The following is an 11,128-nucleotide window of genomic DNA, read 5'->3' as shown; positions in this document are numbered from 1 at the left end:
TTAATTTTATATAAATAGTTAACTGAAAAAATAGTGAATTTAATAGTACAGTTAAAGTAAAATAATATATAAATATAAAATGAATGAAAAAGTAGAGGTAATTTTGTTAAAGTTGAAACCCAACCCTCATGTACTCTATCCATGCTTTCTTACATCCCGTTGACTTGGGGATGCAAATGGGTGGGTCAGGATAAACCAGTCGGATTTATTGAGCCTGAGGCTCATTCTAAGCTAATTTGTATCATCGCATAAAAACAGAGAGAGAACTGTGTTGGAGTTCTAGATGACTCCAACATGTCGTTCCCCAATCACGTGGTCATCTACATTCTGCAAAATGACCAGGACGACTCCTTGGGCTTCCCCATTCGTCTCTTTTCTGTGGACACGAGCGTTCTCAGACAATCTCTCTCCCCAGATCTCTCCCTACCTCTTTCGCTACCTCTTCGTCTCTTTTTGTGGACGCAGGGGCTCTGAGAAGCAAGCAACGAAGCACATGGCTTTTCTGCAGGTCTTGTTTGAGAACTTGTTCACTCTTCTATCAGAGGAGTGGAGATTGGTCTTGGGAGCGGAGGACGAACTGAGAAATCTCAGGGACAATCTCTCCATGATTCAAGCTGTCCTTCGTGATGCAGAGGAGAGGCAGCGCACTGACCACGCAGTGGGATTGTGGCTTAACGAGCTCAGGGTCGTCGCCTATGATGCAAACGACGTGTTGGATGAGTGTGCTACCGAAGCTCAACGCCGGCGTCTGATCCCATACGCACAGGTACGCAACTCCTTGTCTGTCATCAATCCTAAGCGTGGCTTGTTCTGGTTCAAAATGTCCCATAGAATGAAAGAGATAGCCGATAAACTAGATGCCATCGGAAGGAGAAGGAATTCCTTTGGCTTGAGAGTGGGGAATGGAATGAGAAATCAAGAAGAGCGCGGCGACCTTCGTCAGACCAGCTCACTTAATCCTTCATCACCTCTTGGCAGGGAAAGCGATAAGCAAAGGATAGTAGAACTCTTGGTATCATCGCAGATGGAGGACAGTGGAAACATTTCTGTTGTTTCCATTCATGGAATGTGTGGAATTGGAAAGACCACCGTTGCTCAGGTAGTCTATAACGATGAGGCCGCGGTAGAGAGATATTTTGAGCTCAAGCTGTGGGTTCATGTATCCTATGATTTCAATGTAAAAAGACTCACGAGAGCCATGATAGAATCCGTAGATAGCTGTGCATATGACCTCAGCAATCTCGACAATCTTCAGAAACACCTCAAGGAGAAGCTGGCTGGAAAGAGATACTTATTAGGAAGTAATTTGCAATCAATGCACATGACTCTTCGGTGTTGATACAACTTAGCATTCCAAAGAGTTATTTTGTAATCCAAAGAGTCATTTTGTAATCCAAAGAGTCATTTTGTAATCCAAAGTGTCACCTTGGAAATCTCAGAAGTACTTGTATTTCAAAGAGTCATTTTAGTACTCCAAGAGCATTAAATGTTACTTAAATTGTCATTCTATATAAGAATGGCTTTAGCAAGATTGTAAGATGCAGAAAAAAAACTATGAATGAAAAATATCTCTTGCTTCATTCCTAATCCTATCCCATCAACTTCACACCTTGTTCCAACAAATTTGGTATCAGAGCCTGGAAAAAAATACTTGTCAAGATGGCATCTTCATCAACTACCATGTTCTCCTACACTTCAAACCAAGTTCCCATCTTTGATGGTGAGCATTATGACTATTGGAGTAGTCAAATGCAAACCATATTCATATCCCAAGACCTTTGGGACATAGTCGAAGGTTCATATGCAGAGCCACCTCAACCACAAGAAGTTACAAAAAATTGGACAGCAGAACAACAAGGAGAGTACAAGGAGAATGTGAAGAAAGATGCATGTGCTCTTCGATACATTCAACAAGGAATAAGCAAAACCATCTATCCCAGAATTTTTGGAGCAAGAAAAGCAAAGCAAGCATGGGAAATACTCAAAGAAGGTTTCCAAGGTAATGAGAAAGTTATCTCATTAAAGTTACAATCACTGTGGAGAGATTTTGACAACATGCAAATGAAAGAAGGCCAAGGTATGCAAAGTTTTCTGACCAAAGTTACTGAAGTTGTTAATCAAATTAGAAGTCTTGGAGATACTATTGAAGATAGAAAAGTTGTTCAAAAGGTTCTTAGAAGTCTTCCTACAAATTATGATCATGTTGTCACTGCAATAGAAGAATCAAAAGATCTCTTTACCTACAGTTTTAATGAACTAATGAGTTCTTTACAAGTTCATGAGGAAAGAATGAATAGGTTTTCTACTCAACCTCTTGAGCAAGCTTTTCAAACTAAGCTCAACACCTCAGAGAAAAAGAATTTTAAACAGAAATACAAAGGAGGACTATTCCAAAAGAAGGAAAGAGGCAACTATCAAGGAGGAGCAAACCAACAACAATCAGGTGGTTTCAATCCTCGATGCCGAGTTTGCAAGAGGAACAACCATGACTCAAAAGATTGTCGATACAGATGCAATAAGTGCAAGATTCCCAACCATTCACAAAGGGACTGTTGGTACCAAAAGAAGAATGGAAATGAAGAAGCCAACTTCACTAAAAATGAAGCAGAAACTCAACAACTCTTCTCTTGCATGAATGTTCAAGAAGATTCTCAAAATGTATGGTATTTGGATAGTGGGTGTAGCAACCACATGACGGGGAACCAAAAGATCTTCATCCAACTTGACAAAAATTATTCTTCTCAAGTCATGCTCGGAGACGGCAAACTCCAAACTATTGAAGGCAAAGGATCTATTGAAGTTCTCACCAAAGGAGGTAACAAAAGGCTTATTAATGATGTTCTTTATGTGCCAAATTTATCTCATAACCTCCTAAGCGTTGGGCAACTTACTCAAAAAGGATATGCTATCAACTTCAATAACAGTAGCTGCAAAATTTTTGATAAAAAGAATAACTGTCTAGTTGCTATTGTTCCTATGAGCACAAACAAGGTGTTTCCTCTAACCATGTTATCACAAGATGTCGTATTCAAAAGTGAAGCTATTAATATGTCAACTTTATGGCATCTTCGATATGGACATTTGAATATGAAGGGGTTGCATCTACTCAAGCAAAAAAATATGGTGATTGGTCTCCCTCTCATCGAAGGAAGAAGTCAAGTATGTGAAGGCTGCATATATGGAAAAATGCACAAGCTACCATTTCCAAAGTCTTCATGGAGATCCAAAGCACCTCTTGAACTTGTTCATGCTGATATATGTGGACCCACAGCAACTCCATCACACAACAACCGAAGGTACTTCATTCTATTTGTTGATGATTATACTAGAATGATGTGGGTTTACTTCTTGCATGCCAAGTCCGAAGCCTTCTCTATGTTTCTACAATTCAAAGCACTAGTTGAGAAACAAAGTGGATTCCAAATCAAGACTCTTCGAACTGATCGAGGAGGAGAGTTTATCTACAAACCATTTATGGAGTACTGCAAACATAATGGTATCCAAAGACAACTCACAGTTCGTATGAGTCCTCAACAAAACGGAGTTGCTGAAAGAAGGAATCGCACCATTGTTGAAATGGCCCGAAGCATGTTGAAAGGAAAAGGCTTACCAAATAATTTTTGGGCTGAAGGTGTGCATACTGCTATTTACATTCTTAATATATCTCCTACAAAAGCAGTGTTTAACAAAACTCCATTTGAAGCATGGCACAAAAGAAAACCAACAGTACATCATCTTAAAGTATTTGGTTGTATTGCCTATTCTCACATTCCATCACAATACCGGGAGAAATTTGATGAAAAAGGAGAAAAACTAATATTTATTGGTTACAGTGATGAATCCAAAGGTTACAGGTTGTTCAATCCAAAAACCAAGAAGCTTGTCGTCTCAAGAGATGTAATTTTTGATGAAGCATCTAACTGGAATTGGACACAGAACTCATCTCAAATGTCAAACGCATATGAATTCATGGAGCCACAAGCTAGACAAGAAGAGCATCAACAAACTCCTTCTACACCAACATCAATTTCTTCACCAAGTTCAATTCATTCTTCTCCTTCATCACCAATACAAACTTCACCATCTATGTCACAAACTCCCTCTTCTTCATCAAGTTCAATCCATTCTCCCTCTTTTTTAGAAACCATGGATACAGATTCTTTACCAAAGAAAGTTCGATCTATGCAAGATATTTATAACACTTCTCACCTTGCTTTCTTTGGTTATGAACCTCAGAATTTTGAGGAAGCTGTTGTAAAGGAAGAATGGAAAAAGGCAATGGATGATGAGATTGCAACAATTCAAAGGAATAAAACTTGGGAGCTAGTCAACCTGCCAAAAGAGAAGGATGTGATCGGGCTAAAATGGATCTACAAAATCAAGTATAAAGAAGATGGATCTATTCAAAAGCATAAAGCTCGACTTGTCGCCAAGGGATACTCACAGCAGCCTGGCATTGATTTTACCGAAACATTTGCACCAGTTGCAAGAATGGAGACAATCCGTATTGTTCTTGCTCTTGCTGCACAACTTGAGCTTCAAGTCCTCCAACTTGACGTCAAATCTGCTTTCCTCAATGGCGAACTGAAGGAGGAGGTATACGTCAAACAACCTCAAGGCTATGAAGTGGCAGGTATGGAACACAAAGTCTATAAACTTCATAAAGCTCTATATGGCTTGAAGCAAGCTCCACGAGCTTGGAACAGCAGGATTGATAAATATTTTTGTTCAAATGGATTCCAAAGAAGCCCAAGTGAACCATCTCTTTATGTAAAGATATGTGATGCTACTAACTTTCTTGTTGCATGTATCTATGTTGATGATCTTATCTACATGGGTACTAACATGCAAGTTGTAGATGAATTCAAGCAAAGCATGATGAAGGAATTCGAGATGACGGATCTCGGATTAATGAAGTATTTTCTTGGAATCCAAGTAAAGCAAGCCAAAGGAGAAATTTTTATCTCACAGGAGAAATACATTAAAGACATGTTACGGAAATTTCAAATGGACAAGAGCAAACCAGTTTCAACTCCAATGGCATTGAATGAAAAGTTAAAACAAGATGATGATGCTGAAAAAGCTGATGCACAGCTCTATCGAAGTCTAGTTGGTTCATTAATATATCTAGCCAACACACGGCCTGACATTATTTATGCCGTGAATGTTGTTTCAAGATTTATGCAAGAACCAAGCAAACTGCATTATGCTGCTGCAAAACGCATTCTGAGATATCTTCAAGGAAGTCAAAGGCAAGGCATAAAATATATTAAAGAAGAAAATAACAATCTTGTTGGTTATTCCGATAGTGACTGGGCTGGTTCAATTGATGATAGAAAAAGCACGTCTGGCTATATTTTTTGTCTTGGTTCAAAGATGATTTCATGGAGTTCAAAGAAACAAAAATCAATTGCTTTATCTTCAGCAGAAGCAGAGTACATCGCAGCTACAGATGCTGCATGTGAAGCAGTTTGGTTAAGAAGAGTTCTCTTGGATCTACAACAAACTCAAGTTCAACCAACTATCATTTATTGTGACAGCATGTCAGCAATTGCTTTGTCTAAAAATCCAGTCTTCCATGCAAGGTCCAAGCATATTGAACTTCGACATCATTTCATTCGGAATTTGGTAAACAAAGAAGAAATCATTTTGAAGTATGTTGGCACAAATGAGCAAGCTGCAGATTTTCTTACCAAAGCTGTCACCATAGAACAATTCAGAAAGGTTAAGAATCAATTGCAAATTAAGGAGGAGTATTAGGAAGTAATTTGCAATCAATGCACATGACTCTTCGGTGTTGATACAACTTAGCATTCCAAAGAGTTATTTTGTAATCCAAAGAGTCATTTTGTAATCCAAAGAGTCATTTTGTAATCCAAAGTGTCACCTTGGAAATCTCAGAAGTACTTGTATTTCAAAGAGTCATTTTAGTACTCCAAGGGCATTAAATGTTACTTAAATTGTCATTCTATATAAGAATGGCTTTAGCAAGATTGTAAGATGCAGAAAAAAACTATGAATGAAAAATATCTCTTGCTTCATTCCTAATCCTATCCCATCAACTTCACACCTTGTTCCAACAATACTTGCTCGTCTTAGATGATGTATGGAATGAGGATACGGAAGAATGGGAGAGGCTTAGAGTCCCCTTGCTATATGGAGCCAAAGGGAGCAAGATACTAGTGACCACTAGGAGTGAGGAAGCTGCGCATATTATGAGAACCTCGACTACGTACTATTTGCAGGGTTTATTAGATGATGACTGCTGGTCTTTGTTCTGCCAGTATGCATTTGCCCGAGATCCAAATGCATTTTCTGATCTAGATGATATCGGAAGACGGATTGTGAACAAGTGCAAGGGCTTGCCTCTGGCAGCGATTGCTTTGGGCCATAGGATGCGCAGGGTAGCTGACAGAAGCAAGTGGGAAGCAATTCTCCAAGACGAGAAGTGGGAATTCTCTGGTGGGAGCAGCGACATCTCTCGTGCGGTTAGCTCGAGCTACCAGCAATTGCCTGCACATCTTAAGCCATGCTTTGCATATTGTTCCTTAATTCCGAAAGGCTACGAGTTCGAGAAGGAGTTCGTAGTCCAACTGTGGATAGCACAAAATTTCATTCAGCCAAGTGGGGGAGAACGAATCGAAGACATAGGCAGCTACTACTTTGATTCGCTTGTGCAGAAGTCATTCTTCCAGTTCTCACACTTTGACTATAAAAGCAGCCGACCTAGGTACAAAATGCATAATCTTATTCATGACTTTGCTCAACATGTATCAAGGGAGGAATGTTGTATAGCGGAGCTTGGCAAACCATGCAATCTCTCTGCAAAGACTCGGCATCTGTCGTTGATCTGTGACCGGTTTCTGCGGGATAACTCGACGCAATCCCCTCTGTCTAATCAAAGGAAGAATATTTTTAAGACATTATATGGATACAGTGGCTTGTACACGCTCCTGCTGGCTGGTGGATCCACAACACATGAGATAAGGGTCCCCAGCAATCTTGCAAAGAGATTGGAAAGACTACGGACCTTGGATCTGAGCAACTGTGGCATAAGTACGCTGCCTGAATCAATAGGTGATTTGAAGCACCTTCGGTGCCTCCAGCTTCGCAACACAAATATTAGAAGGCTGCCTGAATCAGTGGGTTGCCTTTACAATCTTCAGATATTGGGTCTTAGAAATTGTGATATTCTGGAGTTGCCTTGGAGCACAAGAAATCTCCGAAAACTGCGCCATCTCGATCTGCATCTTGATGAAAATTCAGTGATGGCACAGGCTGCCATGTCCAGAGGGAATAGTCTGAGGTCCATGCCACCAAAAATTGGACTTTTAACTGATCTCCAAACATTATCAAGATTTGTTGTAGGTACACAGCATAGATGTGGGTTAAGAGAGCTGAAGGATTTGAACAATCTCCATGGAGAGCTTCAAATTTCAAACCTTCATTTTGTTTCAAAAGCAGCAGAAGCCAAGGAGGCGAATTTAGCTGGAAAGCGATACATTCACAGGTTAGAGCTACGATGGAGCTATGCACTCGGTGTGGATGAGGAGAAAGTTCTGGATAGCCTCCAACCTCACACTAACCTCAAAGAGCTAAGGATAGTAGGCTATGGAGGTGCTTCATTTCCGGATTGGATATGGCATTCTTCCTTCTCCAATCTAGTAATCTTGTCGCTCTCCGACTGTGGTAAATGTGAAAAACTCCCACCGCTTGGACAGTTGCCACTTCTGAAGGAACTCTATGTAAAAGGAATAGATTCAGTGAAGACTGTGGATTGCTCATTTTGTGGTCATGACAGAAGAAATTTCCCATCATTGCAAAAGCTACATTTTGAGAGCATGCACAGCTTGCAGGTTTGGTGTGGATATGATAATTGCCTGCTTCCTTTGCTTCGAGAGCTGGTTTTTAAGAACTGCACTGGTCTTCGACAACTTACTCATAATCTTCCTTCCCTGTCAAAATTGGAGATTGAGGGATCCCCAAAATTAGTTGGCTTGCGAAGCTTCCCATCGCTCCAATCTTTAGAGGTGAAGGCCAGCGGCGACTGGGTTTTCGACTCATGGTCCAGTCTCGCTTCTCTTTCCTCCCTGACCCTCAGCGGGTTGCCAACAATAAGCTTGCCTTCAGAACTCCAGCTTGGCCGTGCTTCTATACGCTGCTTGGAAATCAGTTACTGTGACCACTTGGTATCATTGCCAGACAATTGGCTCCCCACTGACCTTACCTATTTTGCGATCAAACATTGTTCTCAAATCCGTGCACTACCAAGGGGACTGCAGAACCTAAGGAAGCTGGAAGACTTGGAAATCCAGAACTGTGGGCAGCTAGAGTACCTACCAGATGGGCTCAAGAACCTGACATCACTCATGCGTTTCGAGATTTCAGACTGTCCTCAGCTTTTATGCTTGCCAAATGATGGTCTGCCAACTAAACTTCAGTTCTTGAGCATCAACAACTGTCCGGAGCTCGGGCGACGGTGCAAAGTTGAGGAAGGTGAAGACTGGCCCAAGATTGAGCACATCTTCTCGGTATGGATTGATAAGCAACTAGTGGGTCATCTAGTTCAGCCTCAATACGAAGATCAGAGCACGCGCCCACTGTATGAAGGTACGAGCTCAAATTAGTTGCTCTTCTAGCGCGCTTCTTTTGTTTTGGTATATGCCTCGTAGCCGCTTCGAAAATTAGTTACTCTGTGATTGTATTTCTCTGAGCTATACCATACAACATTTGATCTTCAAGTGTTAAGCTTGAGATTCTAAATTTAGAAGAACAATTACACAAAAAAATTTATTTCTCATATGTTTTATAGTAAGAGTCGAAAGTCTGAAAATTTTGTTATATCTCCATTGATTCCCCCTTTAGAAATCCATATATGATATCTTCCTTGATATCGAATTTATTTCTAAATGATTCATTCAATATATATTTTTTCAATTAGTTCCAAATCGACGAAACCGCATCATCACCCAAAAAAAAGGGGGAAAAAATTGATGATATCGCATGGTTTTTTACAGGGCAAAGCTCAGGGCAATAAATCGGAATGATTGCAAAGGTGCCATCACCTCTATCATGGTATGCTATCCTATAAAGGTAACAAATAAGTTATACTTATTGAGGCCAATTAAACAACATATGTTTTACTTTGCTACATTAGATTGACGTATTTTTTTCATATTGGTTTGTTATGAAGGCAGGTATCAAGGCAATGAATTCATTTCATAGTTTGATGTTTCTATCGTGATGTGGAGCAGCAAAGTCTCACGGATGGGTATCATATGATGAGGAGCATAGCTTCAGATGCTCTCTCTCTCTCTCTCTCTCTCTGTGTGTGTGTGTGCGCGCGCGCGCGCGCGCTTTATAAGTCAAGATCTTGGAAGTGTCAGGAGCATGGCTTTTGGTGCTTGCAGTATTCCTTGTGAGGACTTTGATGCAGTTACATTCTAAGTTCCATACTCTGTACTTTGATTTGTCATGAACCCATGATCAGTTTCAAAACTTCTTTATGTACTTGTGGCTCAAAACCCAGAGTAATTGCCTCAAAAGAGTGAAGGATAAGGTTTTTGAGAGAATCCAAAATAGATAAGTCATACCAAATGATAGCCCTAGGTACAACATTTCTACCACATATGACAGATGGACAGATGGACAGATGGATGTGAACAATACTGCTGTTCATGAACCAAAGCTTCTCCAAAATGTTCAACAACCATTACTGGAAAGTAGACTCCCATTTAATCGCTGCAGTACCTTATACTGTTCTGATTCATTCTTAAAGCATTTTTTAAATAGCTTTACATGTTACATTAGCATTGCTCCTTTCTTGAAGCATGTTAGGATTGGTTTGCTTCTGATTCACATCTTACAATACTTTCTATCTTATAAAAGCCTCCTCCGTTACCCGAGGCAGACTTCTGCTAAGAACAATAGTCTCCTGGTAAAGCTTCCATTCAGCATTCCAGGTGGCCTGAAATACTGACCGGCTCTTATCTTGTCAAAGTTCTCATAAACTCTTGAGACTAGGTCACATGACGTCTTTTCTTCTTCCAATGAACTCCCAGCTTTCTTGCAGATCGATACGTAGAACTCCCAGCATCCCATTCTTCTTAACCTCTTTTTTCTTTCTTTTCTTCCTTTTTTTTTTTCCTGAGAAATTCGTTCTTGTTAACTGAAGAAGTTTTTGAAGAGATAGATAAAGAGATGATGGGATAAATGGTATCATTTTTATTACCATTGTTAGTCGGAATTCATGAGCTTATATAGAGCTCATTACAGAGTTGTTTTGAAGCTCAACAGTACACAACGGATTCTGTTTAACTTGCTGTTACAGCACCAGAATCCGTTCCTGCTATTATAAGGTGGTTGAAACGTTTCAGCTTGAAACGTTTGGAGTGACCGTTGGATAACTTGGTCTGAGCACATGGGGGAGAAACAGTGGGAAAACTTCTGGAGTTGATGGTGTGTGTTGATACCCCCCCTCAAGCCGAGTTCGTGGGCAGAACTCGAAGTTTGGAGCAGAGATGGGAATGCCGCTTGACACAGAGAGCTTTTGTGAAAATGTCAGCCAGTTCATCTTGTGTAGAAATATGAGCAAGGCGAATTTCTTTGAACTCGACCTTTTCTCGCACGAAGTGGTAATCAACCTCTATATGCTTCGTGCGAGCATGAAAAACAGGGTTTGTTGCTAGTGATAGAGCAGAGACGTTGTCACAGCATAGTTCCGTGGATGTAGAAGCAGGAATCTGCAGTTCGTGAAGAAGGCTACGAAGCCAAATAATCTCAGTTGTTGTAATTGCTAGAGCTCTATATTCAGCTTTAGTGGATGAACGTGCAACCGTAGATTGTTTCTTAGCAAGCCACGAGATAAGATTGGGTCCAAGAAAGATGCAATAGCCTGTGGTGGAACGACAATCGGAAGAGTCCCCTGCCCAATCGGAGTCACAGAAGGCAGAGAGATCCAGTGAGCCAGATTTATAATGAAGGGAATGATCCACTATCCCTTTGACATACCGGAGAATCCGTTTGAGCATCTGATAATGGATATGTAGGGGACGATGCATAAATTGGCAAATATAGTTGACTGCAAAGGAGATGTCCGGCCTGGTGATGGTGAAATATTGGATTGAAC

At 40.5% G+C, this 11,128-nt stretch overlaps 1 protein-coding gene across 1 annotated transcript; it reads left to right on the top strand.

Annotated features, from left to right (window-relative positions):
- Positions 1 to 327: 327 nt before the first annotated feature.
- LOC103699396 (putative disease resistance protein RGA3) lies at positions 328 to 9,661 on the top strand. The gene is made up of 4 exons (XM_089929537.1): positions 328 to 1,287; positions 6,083 to 8,610; positions 9,018 to 9,093; positions 9,198 to 9,661. The coding sequence occupies exons 1-3, from the start codon at positions 335 to 337 to the stop codon at positions 9,035 to 9,037; spliced, it is 3,501 nt and encodes a 1,166-aa protein (XP_089785663.1). The 5' UTR covers positions 328 to 334; the 3' UTR covers positions 9,038 to 9,093; positions 9,198 to 9,661.
- The last annotated feature ends 1,467 nt before the right edge of the window (positions 9,662 to 11,128 follow it).

This window comes from Phoenix dactylifera, chromosome 3 (genome assembly GCF_051530095.1).
Source record: "Phoenix dactylifera cultivar Ajwa chromosome 3, Ajwa_hap1_PhDact_Kaust_v1.1, whole genome shotgun sequence".
NCBI lineage: Eukaryota > Viridiplantae > Streptophyta > Magnoliopsida > Arecales > Arecaceae > Phoenix > Phoenix dactylifera.
Note: the sequence above shows the minus strand (reverse complement) of the source record. Positions and strands in the feature narration are given on the sequence as shown.

Coding starts and splice junctions, on each gene's coding strand:
- LOC103699396 (XM_089929537.1), top strand. CDS start 335: ATGACCAGGACGACTCCTTGGGCTTCCCCATTCGTCTCTTTTCTGTGG. Junction 1,288..6,082: donor GAGAAGCTGGCTGGAAAGAG/ATACTTATTAGG, acceptor CTTGTTCCAACA/ATACTTGCTCGTCTTAGATG. Junction 8,611..9,017: donor CACGCGCCCACTGTATGAAG/GTACGAGCTCAA, acceptor GGTTTTTTACAG/GGCAAAGCTCAGGGCAATAA.